The following is a 24892-nucleotide window of genomic DNA, read 5'->3' on the forward strand; positions in this document are numbered from 1 at the left end:
AAATTAATACTGTAAAAGGGAAGATAAACTCTTTTTTAAGCTTCTTTTGCTAACATGCTGACATAAAAGTACACATCATCAGGAGATTTCAGGATTATAGTATATTCTTGTATCTCCTATTTCCCATTCATTAAATGAGACTCCATCTTCTCAAGATGCTTAATAATTCCAAAAGACAAAATGTGTTTCAAACAACTGTTATTTCTGTATAATCTGATTCTCTTTGCTCATAAAGCTTCCTCATCCATAGGTAAGTGATTGGTATGGTCTGTCAAGACAACAAAATAGACTGATACGAAAGTGAAAAAACAAGCCTCGTGTTCTGGTCAGTATTTCATCACTGAGCTGTTAAGTTGAAAGTCACATGTGTGTAGTGTCAGTGTATCTTCAGCATGTTATAAAGAAGAATCCATGTTAAAAGCAGTTAAAGTTTCCCATTTCTGCTGCAATGTTACCAGGTCTTTTTTTTTTCTTCAAAGCTCCTCTTGGGTATGAGAAGTCTCAGTTCAAGCACTTGAATCTTTTTTTCAATGAAGAAAAAGTCTTTATTCTCATAATAAAAATAAGTCTGTTCTGTATTTTACAATATATTTCAAATATTTCCACTATGAAGCATTAATTAGTCCGACACAGTCAATAAGTATACAACATTTTCAAAAGACAAGTGTGACAGGGACACTTAGGAGGGACAATTTGTACAGCCACACTTCACCACTTTTTCAACCTCGTCCACGAAGGACGAGCCGTCGGTGCACTCGAAGGAGTATTTCCGCCTCTTGCTGCGCAGCGGCCCGCAGCACTGCCCGGCCGAGCACCCGCCTTTACATTCTAGTCTCGATACCTTCTTGGTCGTCTGGCACGCAGCATACCCTTGCTGCTTTTGGTAGTAATCTCGGACTCGTTCCCCTCGACAAGAGATTTCTGTGGGAAGCAACGTCGGAAATAAGAGACGCGATTTTGAGACGCGGGTCAAAGAACGCAGAACACGGGGAGATGCTGTGTTACGGTTCGCAGTTGGGATTGGTATTTTAAAGTTCGACCGAGACTCTGTATTGGAAACTAGTGGTGCTTCCAAACGTAATCTGCTTAATGCTGGGTTTCATTCCCTATACCTCCTCTTTTCAGTAAAGCTTGTATTATGTATGTGTAAACCATAAATATGAAGCTATTACAATGACAAGAAAATTGGAAGCTTAAATCTTTTCCTCTTTTATAAAAATACACATCTTCTGTTGCTACACTGCTTGCAGCTGGTTCTGTTTACCATAGGGAAATGTTTCAGAGAGCATGCAATTTAATTTATTAGACCTGGAGTTTAATATTATTCAAACTCTTACTTAATATAAGTTACATTCCGCTAACTTCATAAATTACTAAGGTATAAAGGCAGCTAAAAATGAGACATCTGTTAAAAGTTCTACAACCATATTCTTCTATTCACATCTATGTACAATACAAAATAAATGCCATCTGGGGTAAGGGAAAAAGAGGGAGAGGGAGAGCTTTGATAGACAAAGGAGAAAGAAAAAGGTAGGGGGAAAAGTCATCCTGTTTTCATCCATCTCACCTGCATAATTCGCTGTGATAAATCAGTTGAAGCTGAGAGGTCAAAAGTAGAGTTTGTGATAAAACTAGGAGCAGAATCATTGGATTTGGCTTCTCAGTTGCAGAAGGTAGAGAAACAATAAATACAGAAAGATACAGCAGGTAAAAGGTAATAGTTAAATATAGTAAAAATGTGTTTCTGAATAAAGGCAAAAAAAAAAAAAAGAAATGTTTTCACAGCAAAACGTTTGATGAAAAAATCCTCAAAATGCAAACAAATTCATGGGAAAGGCTTGGTTTTTCTCTCATCAAGATAAAGTCTTATGGTAGAAAAAAAAGCAACAAATGTGTGTGTTGTGGAAAAAAAAAATTGGTCATGTTTTTGGCTGTTCATGTGCTTAGCTGTTCATGTTTTACTAAAAAAGCCTGTTTTCTAAGACCACAACAACATGAATGCATTTTTTTTACCTTTATCACAACTGTCCCCCGTGTATCCGCTGCCGCATTCGCAATATGGTTTCCCAAGTCCTGAAAGCCTACATTTGCCATGTTTACACCTGATGGATTGGCAGGGGTTAAGCAGCATTTCCTCTTCATCACAGAGGACTCCCCCATGTCCCTGCAGGCATTTACAACTGTATGAAAATGCATTGATCGGCAAGCAGGTACCATGCACACATCTACAGGGGAAACAAGCCCAAGAGAATAAAAATAAATTATTCATCAAAGTTCAGGCTAAGCAACATTAACTACAAATACTTTGGTCTGTACTCAGAAGAAATTGCTTTGGTTTCTAATGGACTTTTTCAGTGAGATGCAGTGAAGTGGTTTATAATTAGTATGCAGGTTTACACAAAACAAGCTGCAGTACAGAACTCCTTCTCACCAGAAAATAGCCTCTGTAGATGTGTTATGGAAAAATTTTACAGGCCACAGGTATTAAAAACAACATTTCCTGTCTACCTACATTTTCAGCATGCTTTTGAGAAGAACACAGCAAAATCAAGCCAAAGGAAAAGGAAACTCACCTGAAATTCTGGTTCGTGTATCATTTAAAAGAAACTCCATATTGTCACTCTGAAATATGGGGCTCCCAGTACAAAGACAGGTCAGGCACTTCCTAAGAGAAGCTATTCTGACTCAAGCAATGGCAGTTTCAAGTTGCACATGTGCTTTCCCTTCAAACACATTAGTCTGTATTGCCAACTGCAAGTAGCAGGGCCTTGTAATATCTGAGGCAGTTCTGTGCTTCACTGCAAGGCAACAGCACTCCCCCAGAATTCAGACCAAACTCACACTAGCTGAGGCTGTGCATTGTCAGCTCTCACCCAAAGTGATTAAAGCAGCTAATTTCCCAGTTGAGCTTCCATAAACATTTGGGGCAGGCTCAAATTTTGTTGTTAATACAAAAAAGATTGTGAGTAATCTGCATCTGCTAAGTTTTGATGTGCAGTAGTATGGGAACACACAGCTGGTCTTACTTCTCTTGGAGAGAGAGGTGGTGCTTCCCAAAAGGAGGATGTTTAATTACCTGTTCCTAGCTGTAAGCTGCACATCTGGGGATTTCATCTTCTGAAACTATCACCATTGACTTGGAATGAAATTACTTCCCTTTCCTCATTTGGCGGCACAGGATCAATGACTTCCTTCCAAAAATAAAGTTATTCTCTTTAACTGTTGTTTCCATAGAAAAATTTTCTATCTAAATCCTGTTAGGTAGATCACAGTGAAAATTCTTCTGTGGGGAGGAATGCAATCCTGACATACAGGTCACCCTTCCTCATGTTTTTGCTCTCTAATGTTTTTCCTCTCTATAGTGTACGACTCTTGAACTCACAACCTCCTTAGTAAATTATGATAGCCACCTAAATAAGTGAAAAAATTGAGATAAAAAAATATAAAAATCCTATTTGATCTAAAATAATTTGTTTCAGTTTGAAGATTGCAAAAATTAATCTAAAATTGCATGTTGTCTTAAAAGAAGAATTCAATTAAGTGCAACATCTCATTTTGAAATTTGAAGATAACACAACCAGTCTGGGATTAAAACCTTCAAATATAAAACTAATAGGTTAAGCACCTCCTATTTCTGTATTAGTCGGTATTTTGAAGCAACCACATTCTCTACAAAAACTGAAAATTGTTCCTGTGGTTGAAGCCTGATATTTCAAAACTGTTATTTAGCAATTCAAAATGGAAGGCTTAGACAGTATCATGGGGCAGATAGCTTTTGTTTATTTTTCATTATGTTCAGCATTTGATCTTTTCACCATATATAAAAATCCACTTTTAGGACATCTGATCTATAGTTACTCAGGTGGCACTGACATCCTGCCATGCTCTCTACAGGCTTTAGATATCAAAGCAATCTGTGTCAAGATCTTTGGTAAAGTTTTGCTTTGACTTAGAAGATGATTAAATTTTTGCTAATGCCAGCTCTCATACTTTTGTTTCCACCTGCTCTTTGAAGCTCTAAATTTCATCTTCTGACTGTACTGTAAGGAACATCAAGCTAAGTGCAAACTCTCGGGCACAGATTCATCTCATCTAATTTTAGGTACCTGTGTCAGGCACTCAAGTTGGATGTATAATTGCCATAAGCTCCAGACACAGTCAGTCATGGGGAGAAATGAGCTTATCTAGAGACAACTTGAATTCTTATTTATTCTTTTGAAATGTGCTTATTCCTTTACTGACTTGAGAGAAAACTTTGGTCACTATATTTTGAATTCAAACACCTAGATGCAGGTAATGTGAATGTATCTTAAGTCTTCTCATGATGTGCATCTCTAAAAGATCACCTACATTTTTCAAACATGGATCACAGTGACAATTCTGTTGCTCAGATAAAGCAGAATGTCAAACTGTATTAGATGCATAAAATGCATCTATTCAATAGACAATTTAGAGATGAATCAAGAAATACAGAATGAATATCCCCAGGAAGTAAAGAACAACAAAGCCCTCCTCCACTCCAAATAATAAAAAAAAAAAGTTTTGGCTTTCCCTCTTAAAAGCTCACAGCACTGTATTCAGCAGAAACAAACCCAATACTTTGAAGAGCAAACAAAATATTAACACTGTGCTCACTTACTTCTGTCCTTGATACTGCCTACATCTGATACTGGTAACTTCATAATTTGCTGCAAAAAAACACTCAGTTTGTGTGGTAACGTGCACAGTTATAAGAAACAATGAAGAATCTAGTACTTCAAGGACAGTTTAAAGAAATTCTCTGGCTTTTCTGATAGTAGAACTTGTGGGTACAGTTTCATGTTATTTTTTAATCCTGAAGTATTGAAATATAAAGTCACATTTGTATTTTATAACCTGCTGTGTCTACCCTTCTTTAAAGTTACTGTGAAAGAGGACAGCCTAAAAATGACCAATAAAAAATTAAATGCTATAATGATATCCTTCAAAACGTGACTGCTCTAGCTCTGGGAAGAGTTCAAAACTTTAAAGGTACTGAAAGAGTCTATAACCAATATAAATAAAACTGTGTTGCAAAACATGCTAACTGCTATATAAAACTTTAAAGGGTCAGACTCTCCACACACTATGTGAAAAGATGATTTAAACATCATTTTATATAGGAGTTGAATATCATCTTATTAGAATCTCTTAGGCCACTGGTCCTTAAAAGTCAAAAATTGCATAGGCCAATGCTGCACTGAAAGAGCAGCAGCCAAAAGACCCAAGCAGGCTTGCCTGAGCAGAAAAAGAAAAAAAGAAAAAAAAAAAAGAAAAAGGAAAAAAAAAGATGTTGCCAAGCTGTAATAAGGACAGTGGTAAGAACAAACAGAATGGCATCTTGTTGCCCAAGATGAATAAATACAAAATAGTTTTGAATTTCTGAAGTTTCTGATCTTCTTGTGCTGGGAGTCCATGAACCCAAATAGAATCTTTCTCTGCAGTAAATTTGAAAGATGAATATGCATAGATATCAATACTATCATATACACAATTATACATATATTTTCTATCTATCTCCACACATTTATACATAAGAATCTTTCTACAGACATGTATAAATATCTAAACTAAAATTTTCTGCTCCAATCAGTAAATAGAATTACCACACCAAGACTTAAACAGAAGTTCACCATAAAGATTGAAATCTATTTTCCTCCTAAAACCTGGGGTACTTTGAAAATACAAAATATTAGGTATGTCCATTGTATCATTTTTCAAAAACACAGTTGAGAATATTATTATTAATAATAATGATTTAATTACCTTATTCTTTAAAACTGAAAACAATAGGTTTTTTTCCCATTTGCAACCACTTGAAAATTATTTTTGTGCCAAGGGTCGTACCCACAGTTGCATTAGTGCATCTCCTTACAAAAGGAGCCCATACAGAAGTATGCAAGAGTACCTCCCAGGCTTTAGGCAGAACTTCAGTGAGGGGTGGGATTCTGCTCCCCTGAACTGAGGACTTTCCCTCACTAGGTTTATGGAAAGAACATATGTTAAAACCTGGATGCTGATTTCTGTTTTACATGCCCAGGTTATGCTACCTCTTGCAAGTGTGAACTTTTATGAAAAAGAATACACATAACAGGAGACATATGTGCACATGAAACTACTGTTTTTTCTGGAGGAAGGACATACTTATTTCCGAGACACGGGTCGTTGGTTTGTTGGTCACAGAGCGGTCCGGTCCATCCTCCTTCGCACTCACAGGAGAAGCCTGACTGGCTGGTAGCATGGCATGTCCCGTGCACACAAACTTTCTTATGGCAAGGCTCACAACCTGGCAGAATTCCCACTTGCAGGGGCACATTTCTGAAGTCCTGGAGTTCACTGTTGATGTACAGATTACGGATGCAGCCATGGAAGCTAGTGCCGTTCTGCCCTGGCGACTGGCGCAAAGCTGCTATGTTGTTTTTCACAGGCATGCCTGGGGAATTAATAACAGCAAATAACCAGTGTAATAATCTCACAGTTTTCTATACAATTTTCTCCATTTTTAAAACACTTTTAAAGGAATGCTTCTTCTAAATTAATTATTCTTAGCTATTCAAACTAGAACCAGGAACAATAATTTTGGAAATTGTCCTGGTTGTCAAGCATGCGTGTAAATTAACTCCAAACCTTAAGTCCCTAAGTCATGCTTAAGAGATGAATACAAGACTTCACCAGAAAGGAAGCTCAGAGCTTTGAAAAGGTCAGCTTTGCCTGGATTGACCTAGTGCAATTAATTCCAGGATAGCACACAGTTTCAGAATTCCAGAAAAAGAACGGTTGTTGTCTGATATGTAATTTTTTTTGTAAGCTAAGATACTCAAATCCAGAAGAATTTAGTTGGACCAGCTCATCAAAATGGAACTAGCATACACATTTGCTATGGAAAATTTCCTGGAAAGGATAGTTTAACAGGTTGAGGTTCCAAAACCAAAAATACTTTTGTTTAGTATGTCTCAAAAACAGATTAATAAAACTTAAAGCCATTCCTATTTTGCCATTACAGTCAAAACCAATCAATAATAAAAATAATTCAACATCCAACTACTATGTGTGTACAGTTTTAGATAACGCAAATGTCCCCAGTGCTGATCATTTTCAGAGTTATTCCTCTGTTGAAGTCTATTGTTTTTATAGGTGTAATTAGAGCAGTAGGTGTATGTGATGCACTTATCCTGTTATAATCATTCAAGAATAATTCAGAAGGAACATTACTATCAAATGTTTTCTTCTAAACATGAAGTTCTTCTACTCCTACTCCCTGCTTTTTGTTTTGTTTTAACTTATTGCCAACATATTAGCCTATAGCAGATAGTTCTTAGGAGAGTGCCTTCTGATAATGAACACAAAATGCCCAAATGAGTCCCGAGATTCACAAGTAAAGGAAATCAAAGTGCTCAGAGCATTAGAAAGGAACTGTTTACCTGAAAATAAATATTCTTATTAGCTGCACAGGTTTATTCCTAGACAAAATCAACACTTTTCATTCTGGTACTTAAATAATGACAAGAAAGCAGCAATGTTCTGCATAGTTGCTCCTTAACCATGTAAACTGATACTTCTGATAACTTTCTATATTACTCTGAACAATTAAGAGTCATGCAGAAATACCGTGTAACGTAATGAAGTAGACCTGCCTTTCATTTAGAGGTCCTTGTAATTTCATTTGTGCTAGGCTTCAGTGATTATAGAAATGAACATTATTGTATCCATACTGTTGAAGAGCCTAATCTTCTTTGATCTTATCAGTTAAGTAAGTGCATAGGGTTTGTGTGGCCAGGCTTTGGGTAGTGGGGGAGCTACGGGGGTGGCTTCTCCAAGAAGTGTCCACCATGTCCAAGAGAGCCAATGCCAGCTGTGTCCTGGATGGACCTGTCAAGTCCGCCTAGGCCAAGCCAGTCAGTGATGGCAGCAACAGCTGTGTGATACTGTATCTATAAAGGAAAAAAACCCAAAAGAGTAATTGTGCAGATGTGACCAGAGAGGACTGAGAATATTTGAGGAGCAGCTCTGCAGACACTGAGGCCAGCGAAGCAGGAGGAGGAGAAGGTGCTCCAGGTACTGGAGCTGAGATTCCCCTGCAGCCCATGGTGAGACAGCTGTGCCCCTGCAGCCCATGGATGCTCACAGGGGAGCAGAGATCCACCTGCAGCCCATGGAGGAGGCCATGCTGGAGCAGGTGGATGCTTCAGAGAAGACTGTGACCCCATGGGAAGCCTGTGCTGGAGCAGGCTCCTGGCAGGACCTGTGAAGAGAGGAGCCCCCACTGGAGCAGGTTTTCCTTGGACTTGTGAACCTGTGGGGCACCCATGCTGGAGCAGCCTGTTCCTGAAGAACTGCGTCCCATGGGAAAAAAGGGATCCATGCAGGAGCAGCTTGTAGAGAACTGTATCCCATGTGAGAGACCCCACCTGGAAGAGGGGAAGGACTCCTTTCTCTGAGGAGGAAGCCATGGCAGAAACAATGTGATGAATGGACCATAACCCATATTGCTCATGTGCCTGCAGTGCTTGTAGGAAGGAGATAGAGAACTGGGGGGAAAAAAGTTAGGCCTGAGAAGGAGGGAAGGGTGGGGGGGGGAAGGTATCTTTAAGAAATGTTTTACCTCTCCTTTTCATACTGTGATTTAATACATTAAATTAATTTTTTCACGTAGAGTCTGTTTTGCCGCATCTGGAATCGGTGAAGGTTCTCTCCCCGTCTGCATCTCAGCTTATGAGCTTTCATGTTATTTTCTCTCCCCTGTCCAATTGAGGAGGGAGGTGACAGAGTGACTTTGGTGGGCACCTGGCACTCTGGCAGGGTCAAACTGTAAAATAGGTTCTGAACTATTATATTAAAGGACTCAGACTGCAAAAAAGCATGAGTTTCCATCTCCTCACATCTCCTTGCCATATTCTAAAACCAGGGACTGGGCAGAGTCATCAAGGCCCCTTCACCCCTTGAAGAGGTCCCCCTTGAAAGCCACACTCAGCTAATGTTCATAGAAAATGCTTCAAGTATCTCAGCAGAATAGATGCACTGATGTTGCATTTTGTAAAAATAAAAGGTGCACAAAACTAACCACACGAATGCAATGCTAAAATAAATGTTATACTTGAAAGTGTCAGAAAACTTAGATGTGATTTCTGAGAACCATAAACATGTATGTATGATACCAGGCAATAGGTGGTTTATCATGATTCAGAATTTTTTTTTGTCCATTTTCTCTAATGAGGGAGACATTTGGAAACACAATGCAAACATATGCACAAGTTTTCAGTCTATACACTTTTGCTTCTTCTAGCAAAACACCAAATGTTAGAAGGCCAAAGTGTGTGTAAAACCTGCTTATATTCTTTAGAAATATTTCTTAGATAATTTTTATATAAAGATTCTTTACCATTTAGGAAAGAACTGACACAGAAACAATACAGACAAGTATTTCAGATCTATTTTTGGCAAGATAAGAGAGTAACTCCCATCCCCTTTTAAGCTTTTGGACGCTGAACATGACTACAGGTAAATTACTGTTCAAGGAGGCAAATGGTAGGAATCTCTCTTAAATAACAGTCACACAGTAAAACTGTCGAAACAAGTTTCTAATTCTAGAAGCTGCCAGAACAGAGCAGGCACAAATGAGAAGCAGCTGATACTCTACCTGTCTCAGAAATAGGGACATCCATGAAAGAAGGTGCCACTCTCAACTAGTAAAATATGCTCTAATTTCCGAGAGAAGAATGTGAAGTATCACTGATGTCTGTGACTCCTTTGAAGAATTTTTGAGAAGAAACAGATTGTCCCTTAAGAATTCTTACAAAAGCCATGCACTTTCAATATGATTTACTGAAATTTGTTACAGAAAGACTGAAAAATAATAAGCATGTGTACTATGACCACACACTCCATACACTCGAAAGAGGAAAAAAACCCCAAAAAGGTATAAATAAATTAGCTCAGTTTTGGTAAAAATATAAGTTTAATTACCCCTTTTAAACCAAGCTACATTTTGTGACCCAAGTGTAACATAAAAAAAAAAAAAGAGGGTGGGGAAGGCAGAGAGAGAGGGAATGAGAGAGAGTGAGAGCACACACTGTACAAGGGTTTGCTGTTAAGTCTGAATTTCAGCCTGCCAACTGAGGTGATGCTTATCAGAAATGCCATTTTAGCAGGAAAGTGGTAAGAGTAAGTGTAAGCTACATGATGATTTAGGTGTCAAACTAAGACTTTGGCAAAGATAAAAATACTGCATAAGAACCTAGTGAGAATTTAAGTTCTTAACTGATGAAAATGTGTAATCAAATCCCCTAAAAAAATCTAGATATAGTTGGATAAGAAAAAAATTATTGAATCTCAAAAAGATGGATGATATAAAGATACAAGAGTGAAAATTACCTGTCTTGAGAATTTAAAAAAATCATAAACAGATAAATTAGATGGAGAAGAGGAAAGATTAAGATCTGAATGTCAACCTACTGGGTTTATTTCCTTTATTTTGTTACAATGTGCTTCTATGATTGGTTTTTATTATTTTTTTGGACCAACATTTTCTATGACAGCAGAAATAATTGCCTGTATGGAGCCTGAATGTGAAAAATTATGATAGAATAAACACAGAACCTCCCTAAGGAACATGCACTAGAATGCAAAAGTCTGCTGCTCCTAGGTATCAAACCACTATGAGAAAAGATTATTTCCAAAAGTTATTCTTCTGACACTTGAAGATGACAATGCAGATGAGTATGATTCTCTTAATGGGGGCACAGATCTGCAGGGTGAAGAAGCAAGGAAGAGAACCATATGTCACAAACCAGCATTGCAGTGGTAAGAATGTGCCCAGAATAAATGTTTACAGTTGGCAGTCTGGCCTCATTTCATCAAAAGGTGCTTCTAACAGACAGGAGGATTATTGTTCTGCACTAAGCTCAGCTTTCAAGTAGTACAATTGGCCTCAGCAGTCATTAAACAAACTGCTGTTGATAACACAAGTAAGCAAGCACACAGTGTCCTATCAGAGTCTAGGACCCCTCTGCCAAATGTGGCACAGGACACTATGGAAACAGGAGTGATACACAGGAAAAAATGCAATGTGCACTTTTGCAGGGCAATCCATGTTTGAAGGCATCAGTATAGTACATTAAACAAATGTACTATTGATGGCACAGTTTTTTGCAAGGAAGCCAGATCCTTAAGTCTAAAAAACAAAAAAAAAATTATTCTCAGACATAAAAGAAATAGGCAAAATGAAAAAGGAAGTACATTTTTTCAACAGAAAGAACAGATCAGAAGAAAACTCCTTCCATGCCTGTTGTAAGAGTACAAGGTTAAACTAAGTAGAACATGAAAATCTGTAGCTTTTAAATAATGCCTAAAAATCATGCCTAATTTCTAAACTCCAAGAACTTAGACTTGCTACCAAGTAAGGAGGCACTAAGTGTTGGCTGAATTTTCTGGCTTTTACCTAGATTGCACAGGTCCATAGAAAAACAGCAGAAACTGCTAGTTAAAACAATATATTTGAACTCATAGTTCTACAGAGGAACTGGCATCAAATGATAAAAAATTTTCAAATCCTTTAGCTGCTCAAGTTAAACAAACAATTAGACAAACACTCTTTATTTCTCAAAACAAACAAAACCCAAGCCTTGACACATATAGTGAGGCAACTGTCTGGGCACATTCTTACCTAGTGTCCTAACTCCTATCAGCCCTAAGCAGTAAGATCTGCAGACATAAATTATACTTCATGGCTTTACACACTGCTCTCATTTCCTGCATATATAAGTACAGGGAAAGAGGAATGTAAAATGAGCAAAACAGAATGCCACCATTCTACACTTTTTGAATAGGCATTACTAAATCTTCATGCAGCTAAATAATGTTAAGCACACTTCTTCAGTATAATAAAAGGCTAAATAACAGCAGAAATTTACAAAATTTTACAGCCAAAAAAAGAAACATAATTATAAAAAAGCAACCAGTGTAGTTTGAGGACGTATTATTTCTTAAAATTGAAGCTATTGACAATAACTGCCAAAGTTTCATCTTAAGGAGTTATGTCAATGAATGAGTCTCTTTAAGAAAAAAAAGAATGTGTTCCTTAAAGCATGTTACCACAGTAAATTATCTATAATATCTCTAGTAAGAAGCAATAAAATCCTCTTACCTCCTACGTACAGTGGAGAATCAAAGTTCAGAGTGGATTGCTTGGACAAATTGGTAATTATCTTGGGGCTTCCTCCATCAATAGATAAAGATAGAATCTGATCCATAGCTAGCAGCTCCACAATATGGAAATTTCCGTCATTAATTGTTTCCACACTGCAAAATAAACATTAATAATAAACAGTTGATGGTCAGGTTAGAACAGTTTTTTACCTTTTTTCCCTTAAAGAGTCAATACAGTTTCAGATCAGAACTTCTCCAGGAGTGCACTCCCCTGAAAATTACATTTTAAGCAAAGACATGCACATATGCTTAAAAGCCAATACAGTACAACATCCCTTCTTCTGGACTAATGATGACAGGGCTGGAATTCCTTTTCTATGAAGACATGCTGAGGGAGTTGGGGTTGTTCTGCCTGGAGAAGAGAATGCTCTGGAGAGACCTCATAGCAGCTTTTCAACATTGAAAGGGGGCTTGTAAGAAATATGGAAAGAGACTTTCTACCAGACCCTGTATTAACAGGACACAGCCCAACTGTTTTAAACTGAAAGAGGGTAGATAAAAATCAGATAGAATCCATTAAGTAAAAGAAGTGACATGAAAAAAAGTTCTTTAATACAAGGGTGGATTAATATGAAACACTGGGACAGGTTTCCAGAGAATTTGTGGACCTGTTATTGGAAATGCTCAGGATCAGGCTGGATGGGGCATTGCACAACTTAATCTAGTGGAAGCTGACCCTGTCCATAACAAAGAAGATGGAACTAGGGGATTGTTTAAGGTCCCTTCAAATCTAAACCATTATGTGATTCTAATGTTACTTTAAGATCATATTTGCATGCAAGTCTGTTTGTATCCTACATTTTGCAGAGTATTGGGTTTACATATCTTGCAAGTATGAAGGCCCGAGTCAACTCCAGTGATGCATAAATCTATTCCATGGAATATGGAACTGCATCTAACTTTAGTCCTGCCAGACAAAATCATATCACTGGTCCAGACAGCTCCACTGACATTTGCAATAAAGTTATTTGTTATCTTTATTAGGAATAGTTACCTAAGTGTGTTCAGCTTCTGGTCAGTACAGTGAATATGAATGCTGTATTTTTTTTTTCTCTCATCTACAGATACCATTTTCTTCTGATTACTATCAAGATATGAACTCACTAGTAGGAGAATGCCTGAAGGTTCTCAAGCTGAAAATGCTTGCTTCAAGCCTGGTGCTCACCCTGAGTAAGGACAAGTTCACTCATGCTGCTAGGCACAAAAAAATGGCTGCTTGTGCTTATCAGCCTCAATATCTATGTAGCAAGTGCTCAAGTGCAGGAACTACTCTGCACTTGAACACTGCTTAAATACATCAGAAAAGCAAGAATATCATTACTAAATTCTGGGACTGAGTATATCATTGTACTTGCATAACTTGTAGTCCATTTTCCACTGGAGAAATAGAGTTGAATATATGCATGGAAGGTGTGAGTTGTAGTCCAGAGACCAGACATTAAAACTATTCCCATGAAAGCCTTTATTTGTTTCAGGGCACCATCAAATAAGTGAGCTTAATCCTTTGAAAAAAAGTTATTTAAATGAACCATTTGTATGATAGCCTGAAATGGACAGTCACACAGTCAATTAGCTCTTCTCATTGAGAAAGCAGGATAGCTGAAAGGGATTAAGTTGCTAAATCTCAAGGCAAAAATCAAGCAAATTACCTTAAACCTTCCTTAGTGATGTTTTAATTAACCTAACTGCTTTTGTCCTGGAACAGATCAGCAGCACACTTGGTCATTCACAGCTGTGACACATTAAATAGCTTCTTAGCCATTTATTGCCAACTCTGTGAACAGCCTTTGCTCACTGTGCATCAAAGATCTGCATGGTAGCATGCGTGCTTTACATAAACCCAGCTCTACTTGAGAGTGCAAACACAGGACGGAGCAGACACTGGCACAATAAACACTTTATGGGAGCTGCCAGGAGGGGGACTGCCAGTTTCCATGGGGGGAAAGGAAATGGTCAGGGTTTATCATTCCTAAAGAGAAAGATTTATTCAAGGTATCAAAAGGTTTGTTTGATCTGATCAAGCAACATAAAAGATGCTGTGATTAAGTTACTTAACACATTTCAATGAATCCAGGCAAAAAAAATGTGCTAAAAATCAAAGTGCATATAACTTCTTGACTTCAGGAAGCAAGAAACCCTGATGTGATGTTCTTGTTTCAAGGAAACTTATTTTACAACTTCTAAACCTTTCAGTATTAGTATTTAGAAGAATAAGAACAACACAAAAAATGCATTTTTAGAGCAAGGGGTCATTCCAGGGATACAAACCATAATGTGTAAAGGGAATGTGTCTCTGATAAGAGTGATTATTAAAAGCCTCTGGTTTAAACTGTTTCACTGGTAAAAATTTACTGCAGAAAGAGAAGCCCTCCTAGGTAAGGGTGGTTTAAATTGAAGAGGAAATAAACTCAAGGCATATCTGCAATATTTCCTGCCAATGCACTTACATTACTTCTAGCCCATTTCCCACTGGACATATGAGATCTGAATGCATAGATTGTAATGAAAAGTTGTAAGAAGAACTGATTTAAGGCTTCTGGTACTCTGTAGAAGAATAATGATCTGGGAATAAATAGTCCCACATTTCCAATAAATATATGATGAAAACAAGTTTACAGAATGAAAAGATTTTTTTTCTTTTATGTAAAAAACAGTTAACATTTAAAAAGGGATGCCTAGACAGAATAAAACACAAGTGATTTAAATTTTCCCAAGTAACTATCTCCAATGAATGAATATTATTTATTGGTCTTGGCAGTGCCATCATTTCATTTCTCAGATTGACTGATGACTGCTTTTGGGATGATGGCTTTTCCTGCAGTCAGTTCCCATGAACTGGGAGGACAGGAGGGAAGCAAAAGGGAGGGACTGAAGGAAGGACTGAAAACATTCCAAGAGTCAGCTTTAGTAGGTAACAAAAGTACAGAAAGGCAACATGCAATGAATGGATAAAAAGAAGGTAAAGACCTTAAAACAGGCAGGAGATATCAGAAAGATTCTGAGAGGGTAAAACAGTAAGAACTGGAAATAATGAAGGGATTTGAGTAAAATGTGTTAAAGATGCTGTGCTACAACATACTCCTTTCTAGAACCTGAAACAGACATTAACCAGTACACAGTTTGTAGAGCTATCACTAGATGCACATATATACCTATACCCAAATGTGGAAATGTATTTATGGCTTCCCCCAAAATAGAATGATGAAATCACAGACTCATTTAGGTTGGAAAAGACCTCTAAGATCATCAAGTCCAGCAACTAAACCAATCCACCACCAACTGCCAAGTCCACCACCAAACAATGTCCCTAAGTGCCCCATCTACACTTCTGTTAAACACCTCCAGGAATGGTGACTACACCACTGCCCTGGGCAGTCTGTTCCAATGCTTGACAACCATTTACATGATGAAATTTTCCCTGATTTCCAATCTAAGCCTCTCCTGGTGCAACTTTCCTCTTGTCCTATTGCTTGTTATTTGTGACAGAAGACTGAACCTGGCCACAATCTTCTTTCAGACAGCTGTAGAAAGAGATAAGGTTATGCCCTCAGCCTTGCCTCAGCAGCAAAAGCCTTCAGTACAGCTGGACTATCACATGATAACTTTCAAATATCTCAGAAACTCACCATCATGCATATCGGAAATGAAATGCAGGTTAACAACAATAACAGAAACTAAAAATAATAACCAAAAGTGTGTATCTGCATCACTAAACAACTGTGTCACTCTGTAACATGTCACTACATTTCCTATCCCTTTCTTCACTACACTTGCATTCTTCATTTGTCACATAATTGAAAAGAGACACTCAACTATGAAGGGGAGATACTTCTTATTATTTTGTAACAGTAACCTAATTGGGATTCTTTGTTAATTGGTCAGTTTGTTATTAACTCCTTCCATGTTTTTTATTTCTGTGTGAGTACTGTTTCTCAAACTTTCTAGATTTATCTTTAGAGATAACTATAATGGACAAGTGTGAATTACCACTATTTATTATGTTTCAAGAATGCCAGAGAAAACTTAATTCATGGGAAGAACATATATGTTTTGAAAGAGAAGAAGTTTTCTAAATAGATTATAGAAATGGGAGCTAAAATAACTTGGAACTACATATGATCCTTATCCTTATTGCTTCTTATTCTCAGACAGATGTATCTATTGAAATAAAAATTAACAAAAATAACTAAACTCCTGAAAAAAGAATCTGTATTTCTTGTGTAGCCCTAACCCAGATAGAAAAAAAAAATAGTAACATTTTGAATAGGAGCATAATAATTTACAAAAATAATTTGTTTTCACTGAAATGTCTCTAATAGAATGCAAAACAGTGTCACTTTTACAAACTCTAGAAGCAAATATACCTCTATAAAATTTTACAATAAAAGGTGTAAATAGAGCAAAAAGAACATTCAAGGAAAACTGATTTAATACTTCCCCTTTACTTCTGAAAGTAATATTAGCACCAAGAGGGCAGTCAAGGCTAGGAAGTGATGCCTCTTGTCTTTCTGCTCACTCTTGCAATGACTGCATGCTAATTCCTGTGAGGTTTTACAATACCTCCCAAAAAAAATCAGGTGGAAATTTTTCAGAGAGCCAGAGAAATATGATTTAAAAAAAAACCCTCAAAAATTATGCTTCAGAAGCAGCTATAGAGTCTTTCCCTTAATGACTTTGGAAACAAAAGCCATTGATTTTTCAAAGGTGGTGCCTTTTTTCAGAATCAAGTTTTTAGCTTTCTCTTCACTTGCCAGGGAAAAATCCCACATTATATGACTGCCTTCTAGAGAAGAGAAGAGAAGCTTCTATTTAATTTCTGCTTATACAGTGTAGTTTTTCATTTTACTCAGCACACTAGGAAATTATTTGGCAGTTACAACTAAGAAAAAACTCCACTGCTACACGTGAACTTTAAAAATGTATAAATATTCTGCTGAAAGCTAACTCTTATTCTGTTTTACTGCAACAAATAATACATTATCTGTCTGACATAACTATATTGAGTTACTTGCCAACCAAATCACATCTTTTGGCAAGAAGTTTTAAGTGTCTGACAACACATTAATTTGCATATATTTCTTTTAACCAAGTATTAAAAAATGTGACTGATATAAGTAATGAATGTAGGTTTTGTTTCTGTTACAGATGTGTTTCATCCAGGTTCACCTGTAAATAGCAGAGGCTGGATATGATCCTGTGTCATAGCTGACCCTCACTCTACCCCGGTACAGTTCCACTGCTATATGATCTTTATCTCCTTTGTACAGCAGGATCCCACTGTCTTCATCTGTGGCAATCTAGTTAAAAGATAGAAATATTTAGAAACCACAAAAATTAGGTATTTAATCAAAATGAGGTATTAAGTGAATCTCTGAATTTAGTGTCTTAGTCTGTTACTTCATTATAAATTTTTTTTTTGAAGGACAACCTGACAAAACTCTTTCTCCTCCTGTTAATAAGTCCATCTACTTCAATGTGAATATAGAGTTATTGCATTAATTCTTCTAGATTTTTAGCTCAAACTGTGGAAAGCTCTTTAAGTGAGCCAATGATAACTTTGGGTCATTTTCAACATCATGGAAAGTCATTTACTCTCTTTTCCAGAAAAGAGAATCCATAAGTCAAGTGAACTTACCTGTAGAGTGATATTGGTTTGGGGGCGTATCTTAGCTGAAGGGATTTGCAGATAGGATTCTTTGTTGATGAAGTTTATACTAATCAGCTTTTCACATTTCTCACCCTGGTAGCCTGATAAACATTGACAGATTGGTTCACTTTCTTTTATGATACACTGGGCCCCATTTTGACATTCATAATTATCACAAGGGCTGGTGCGAGGTAGAACCATTGGTGGTGAAAACTCACAAAACAAGCCACTAAATGAAAACAGAAAACAATCAGTATTTCCAAGAAAAAACAACTGTGACCGAAGACATCCATGTTTGTACTGCCTTCAGGTCTTTCTCACCTGTACCCTTCTGGGCAAATGCATGTGTATCCATTAACTGCATCAGTGCACTGTGCTCCGTTTTTACATTTGTTGTCCTGGCAGTCGTCAAAGTCAATATCACAATGCTCACCTACATATCCAGGTGTGCAATCACATCTGTAAAACAGCAAAGCCAATCTGATAGCACAGTGCCTTTTAATGACAGTGTGATTATAACAAAGTTAAGGAACCACTGTGCTGTTTAAAAATCAAGGAAAAAAAGGCATTCCTAATACTTTGTGTGCAAAGACTTTATAGCTTCATCATACTATTAGATGGGGAATCTACATAAGTAATGAATACAGGTTTGCTAGTTAAAATGTTTACACACCTGCTGTTATATTGAAGAATTGTGTGCAAATCTGGAGAGCCCTCATGAATAATTTAAGCAGTTTTTAGAATTTATGAGCAAGACAGAATGTTACAGGATGTTATTCATGGCTGCAAGCACTCAACACAATCAATATACTTGAAACCAAGACAAAAAATCCAAAGCTGGTACTGATGGTTATTTTCTTTGTCAACTGAATGGCTATAAACAGACCAATGGTCCATTTATGCAGTTTAAAGGTTATGCATAATTTTTTTGCTCCTAAGGTTCCACCAGTCTGATTTACCAAAAATAGCCCCATGGTTATTGAACTAACAGAAGTCTCAAAACCCATCATCTGTCCTCCCATTGGTCTAGAAACAGCCCATCATCAAGAGAGTATGTAATTTTTGTTTGTAGGTTTGTTTGGGTTTTTTTTCCATGTGAAACTCTCATTGCTCATGCTAGAGGCATTCCTTTAGGGAATCTCATATATAGGATTGAGAGAATGCTCAGAACTCTGTCATAAACTAACGGAAAATATTACAAATTCATGCATCCATATGACATTTTTTTAAATTAAGATGTCATGAATTGATTTCATTGGATCTTTTGATTCTCTCCTTAATGTCATTTCTTTTACTATCTAAAATTTTCTCTAAGCTGGCAAGAGTGATTTTAAATAGCCATATAAGTTTAAATTTAGCACTTCAATCAAATACGTTTCATTTTTTATTCAACAACAGGTATGGACAAGACAAGGGAAAAAGAATATAGAGCAACCTATCAAAAGTCTGACTGAGATACATCTTGAAGTATACTGCATGTGCTATTTTCTGATTTAAAAGTAACAGGAAAGATTAATGAACTGGAGACTAAAGTATACGACACTAAACTAAGTTTATTGAAGTGAAAGGAAAAAACAAACATAATGCACTACAACAGAAACCAAACAATTTTTCTATTTTTCCAGTTGAAACTATCAACCTAGTTTAACATTCAACTGAATATTTAATATTTTTATGCCATATTTTAAATGAAATGTCATTTCATAAGTAGTGGGAATGACAATCTGATTTTAGCACAAAAGCAAGCTGTGCATAAAACAGGCACTTGTGAGAACAATTTAAATCTGCAGGTTTCCTGTATTTATTAAGCTAAAGCCTATTAAAACAGCTTTAAATTGTACATACTAATTAATCATGATAAGGATATGGTATAATTAAAGATTAGCTTTCCTGGGGAGGGACTTCTTTACTTTATGCCTTTCAGTGTGCCTTCCTAATAATCTCTTTCACAATTACTTCTCTAAAAGCAATATAATTATTCCACTTCAATTAAATGCAATTATTTTCCTACTGTTCAAACTCCTATAAGGGTTTTGTATAGACCATCATAAAGGCTACCTGTGTTTCTATTTAAAATCTGGTTGGAATTAGACCTTTTAAAGATCAGTCAAATTCAGGAAAACATACTTCAGATAATAATGCAGCTTTACATGAAAATAATGGCCTATTCTGCCATAAGGTTTAATAATAATCAAAATTAGTACTTTGAGAGTAGAATTGGCTTCCACATAAACAGAAGGAAAGGAAGCTAAGTGGGATAGAAGAATAGAAACTTTGATCCAGTCAGACTCTAAACACATTTCAGACTCACTTGTATCCTTTGGGTGTCAGGATGCACTTTGAATCGTGCTGGCAAGGATTCAGGTTTTGGGCACAGAAATCTAATTTCTCCTCACAGAGTTCACCTGAAATACAATGTATGTTGTCAATTCAGTGAAAATATCACAGTGACCTGAAAATAGCAATGAACAGAATTTTAAAAGCAATTCCTTTGCTAACACTAAAATATGCATACTTATTTACATAGAAATAAATACCTTTATAATAAATAATAATACATAAATAAATGGTTATACATAAATAACAAAAATAAATAATAATATACCTGGTAACTCATTTATAAACAGTATCAAGTTCAATCATCTATACATGGATATAAATGGTAATGTTGTAATTCTCTTTGTTTTACAATATTTATCTAGCTCTGTTATATAGAAACACTAGTGATTGAAGTCACTAGAACAAAAAAACCACCAATATGCTTTTCTTTTACTTATTTCTAAGCACATAAGACACAGATATATCCAGATTTGCACTATCACTATAAGTAGTCTATTACCTGAAAAAAACCTGTTAATATCACTGCATGTCAATACAATTCCAATTATCCAAAAATGAAAACTTGTTTTCTACTTTTCCTTAAATATGACTCTCCATTTTTTGCATTTGTTAATGTACCATAATTATCTATAATCTGTTCTGTGAAAAGAAAAGAAAAAAAATCTATGTAAAATGTCTATCCTTCCCTGCTGATAGAGGCAGTGGCTCTAATTTCCAAAATGGTCTTATAATCCAAAAAGTATTTTAGTATGGTTAATTATGTTTTTTTTGCAACTTTATGAAAAGGAAACACAGGTTTGTAAACAGATCAACAATATCTTGTTCCCTGACTAACTTATCAGATGATACCATGTATCATGCACTTGCTAGACCTGTAATCACTGGTTTTTAATGTAGGTATACTTATTCCAGAATCCATTTGAAGAATATATGTGTAATATACAGGTATAAACCCTGTGCCTGATGGACTGAAAGGTCCATCAGAGTCTGAAAGAACTGGAAGAAGTAGGATTGTCCCTGTCCTTTATTCCCTTCCAGTAATAAAACGTGATCTGGCAAGCAAAGAGAAGTAGAACTGTACATGACAATGACAATGACAAACAGAAGAGCAGAAGAAAGGAGTGAATGATCAGACACTTTTACTGCTCAAACTGAACGTGCCTTCAAAGAGACAATATTTGGCATCCCTCAGTTTTACTGAGCTGAGCATGTCAGTGGCTTGCAGTGCAGTGGACAAATAAACCAAAAAAGAGCTGAGGAACAGTCTATATTAAAGCAAGGATAGAGCAAAAGGCAAAACTGAAGCAGGAGCAAAGACAGTTATGCCAGTTGAGAACACAACTGAAAAACTAATATATATGTATACTAAGTGCAATAAGACATGGGACCTCTACATCTTCAAAAATGAGAGGACAAGATAAAAAACAGCTAGACAAGTATTTTGCAGCCATTCAAAAGATCCAGACTGGTTTTCTTTTAATCAATGATTTTTAAAAAAGATAAATAAGTAAATAAATGAAAGAATAAATAAATAAATACCACATTCTCAATTTGCAAGTAGTGTGTTTTCTCTACAAACCAAAGGTTTGGAAAGGTTCAAGATAACACAGGAAATTAGCCCACATGAACAGGTCACCTAATAGCCTCAGGAAAACTGTCAGCAACAACATGACTTAGTCAATACATGTAGGAAATTGAATGGAGATCAAATGCAGGCCGCTGAAGATGACAAATACAAAGGATTATAATTCTATCCTCAAAGCCTCTTCAAGCTCTCAATAGAATTATTAGTCTGGAAATGTGCAACTGTTATGACTAGGTCAGTGCACAAAGAATCCTGAATACCAGGGATTGTTTGCATCCCACGATATATTAAACAAAACCCAGATCTCTTTCTCTTTTCAAAGGGTTTTGTTCAAACAAACTCATATATATATATGTCCTCAATGCTATTCTTCACATAGCATTTAGTCATTTTGCAGAACTTATAATAGCTGAAATCTGTTCAAAGAGCAGCAGTGTTTAAGAGTGAGATGTAAGTATGGGAACAGTGAGTTCAGATTTTAAGGTTGATGGGAGTAGAATAAGCAAAAATTACTGTTGTTTTAACCTAGTTTGTTCACATTCCCTAGTTTAGATACACACTTATAAAAATATCTTATTATGGCATATACTGTATATTAAATAACATGCTAAACTGAAAAATACATGACACCCACACCCCAACTACGAGTAATAAAAAATGTGGTTGTACAGTACTAACTTGTAAAAAAGCACCTCTAAATATTCCCAAGATTATTAAATCTGACAGCATATCAGAGAGTTTCTGAAAGTGACACATTGAGCAAGCAGAGCTGGAACTTGCTGTCTCATCCATTCACAGCAATGGGTCAGTGAAAAGAAGACCAAACCACCTAGAAAATGGCAATTTAGGAGTGGCATAATAGGAACAAGTTTTCTTACCATTCCTGTCAAAATTATTAAACTGATTTTGCTACAGGACATTGATTTGGCTTAGATTATCATTGGCATAGATTTCTGAAATAACTTGAGTGGTAAATAGTCTTACTCAATAGTATCTAAGCCTGTACATTTCTGTAAATCCTTCCCCAGGTAAAATACAGGATTAAAATAAAATAAAGGATTTCTTAAAGCACACTGCATTTTAGTATTCATAGGTTGCTGGCCTAATGTCTTCAGAACGATACTGAAAGCTGAATCACCTCATGAGGAGTGCTCAGGGGCACTTGAAATCTCCTTATTTCCCACTCTTGGCTGTGAATCCTTTATAATGATTGGACATTTAAGTTTTAAACAGGTTTACCATTTTGAAAAATGTCCACTTCAAATTATAAAATCAGTGTTACACTACCAGGCATACTGCAGCCAAATGGTTTGCAAACATCATCAAACATCACCAGGCATTTTTAAGAATATGGTCAGGGTTTGATCTGAGTACTCTGTAGAAAAGCACACTAAAGCAGAACTCTTTGTGCTGTGACAGCAGAAAAGTAAGGAAACTTTCCCCTTGGATTTGCAAACTGCATGCATGGCGAATCATATCCTTGGAGTTTTAGTTAAAGAGTCAGTAGCAATTAGGTGGCCATGTAGCAGAAGACTCATGTTAAAAATACCATGACCATAAAAGTCAGCTTTACTTATAGTACAACCTTTAGGTATTAAAAAAAAAGATAGCATTAATGGCAGACTTGTACATAGGATCAGTAAAGAAAATATCAAGATGGAATCCAAATATGTACAACAGACACTCAGTTTGTGAATGAAGATGTAAATACCAGAATAACAAGGCAAGATAACCCAAATGCAAGGTCTTGTACAGCTAATAGTTAATAACTGCATATATTAATAAAAGCCAATAGATCTTTTTCTGAATGGAACATTCTCATGGCCAAAATGAAATGTTTCTGAAAAAGTTAACGAAAAAGGTAGGTAAATTATGGGATATGGAATATGAATCACTGAAGAATATTGTTTCATGGTAAAGAGCCCTTCCTTCAGTATACTGAACAACCATTGTGTTATTCAGAATTCAAATGAGAAAAGAAACAGTAATTTTTTTAAATGAAAAGATAGTGATTAAAGTGAAACATTCATAGGACAAAACCCCACAAATTTACCAAGTTAGGCTCCTTGGCCTTATTGGAAGGAAATCTTAGAGAGTTTCCTGATTTGAGAAACATAATAAAAGATTTAAAGAGCATACTTCAAAATAATCAGAAAAGGTTGAGGAAAAAAGTCTCAGTTCAAGGAAGCTTGACACCAAGTGTGAGGACATTCTTTTATTCATCTAATAACACTGTAAGTGAGGCTTCTTGGCTAAGTAATTATATTTTTAAAAGATGGGAACATTTCTGTATGTAAGAGAATAAGGAACAGATTAGTTTGTTTAAAAGTAAGAAGTGGATAAAGTGTCAAAAAACCTGTGAAAAGCTTCCAAAGTTTAATTAGAACCAGCAATAACTCTTTTCACACGACATCTGGCTTAATGAATCTAAGGAAGTCTGAATTCTGGTACAGAGAAGCATTGAAACCAGTGGAATTATGAATGAACACAACCCTCCAAGCTCAAGACAAATATTTACTGAGATTTTGCATTAACTATGATGTAGACTTAAACAGTCAGACAACACTATGAAATACTGATGATATATACTGGTGATACTTTATATAGGTAATCAAAGCTGTATGTTTGCTAGATTCACAGGTCTGTTTGTGCTTCCTGTGTGTGTTAATTCACTCTTATGACCTGATAAGATAATAAATCACAAAAAATTTATCCTGGAATACCAGGTTTATCCCTCAAGGATCATCTCCTGGAAAAGGCAAAAGAGACAAAATGTCCCAACACCCTTTCCAGCTGAATCCTGAAAGGGTCTGTTGGGGAATCCACCACTTTTCTGGGAAGATTATCCCAATGGCACCATGTCCTGACTGTAAAAAGTTTCCCTCTTTTTTTTAATTCTAACTGGTATCTCCCCAGGGGTACCTTGTACCCATTACTCCTCCTCTTTTCCATATGACTCCTTGTGAAAAAGGGAGTCTCCATTTTCCTTGCAGCCACCCTTTAAGTACTGGAACAGGGTGATAAAATCTCCCCAAGCCTTCTTTTCTCAAGGTTGAATAGACCCTTAACTGTGGATTTTCCATTTTATAGATATGTAC

The 24892-nt window shown here is 36.3% G+C and overlaps 1 protein-coding gene across 2 annotated transcripts in view; it reads right to left on the bottom strand.

Moving 5' to 3' along the window:
- SLIT2 (slit guidance ligand 2) overlaps positions 1–24892 on the bottom strand; it is a 257865-nt gene that overhangs the window by 966 nt on the left and 232007 nt on the right. Inside the window, exons 29-36 of one of the 2 annotated variants that reach the window (XM_009099760.4) lie at positions 20181–20274; positions 18191–18328; positions 17858–18098; positions 17389–17519; positions 12161–12315; positions 6163–6451; positions 2014–2225; positions 1–921 (exon numbers count right to left, since the gene is read on the bottom strand). The exon at positions 1–921 is cut by the window's left edge and continues 966 nt beyond it. In XM_009099760.4, the coding sequence (XP_009098008.3) occupies positions 680–921; positions 2014–2225; positions 6163–6451; positions 12161–12315; positions 17389–17519; positions 17858–18098; positions 18191–18328; positions 20181–20274 (1502 nt within the window). In that variant the 3' untranslated portion in view covers positions 1–679. The remainder of the gene's footprint in view (positions 922–2013; positions 2226–6162; positions 6452–12160; positions 12316–17388; positions 17520–17857; positions 18099–18190; positions 18329–20180; positions 20275–24892) is intronic. The other variant, XM_018925278.3, reaches the window with a different exon arrangement.

Source organism: Serinus canaria, chromosome 4 (genome assembly GCF_022539315.1).
Source record: "Serinus canaria isolate serCan28SL12 chromosome 4, serCan2020, whole genome shotgun sequence".
Taxonomy (NCBI): Eukaryota; Metazoa; Chordata; class Aves; order Passeriformes; family Fringillidae; genus Serinus; species Serinus canaria.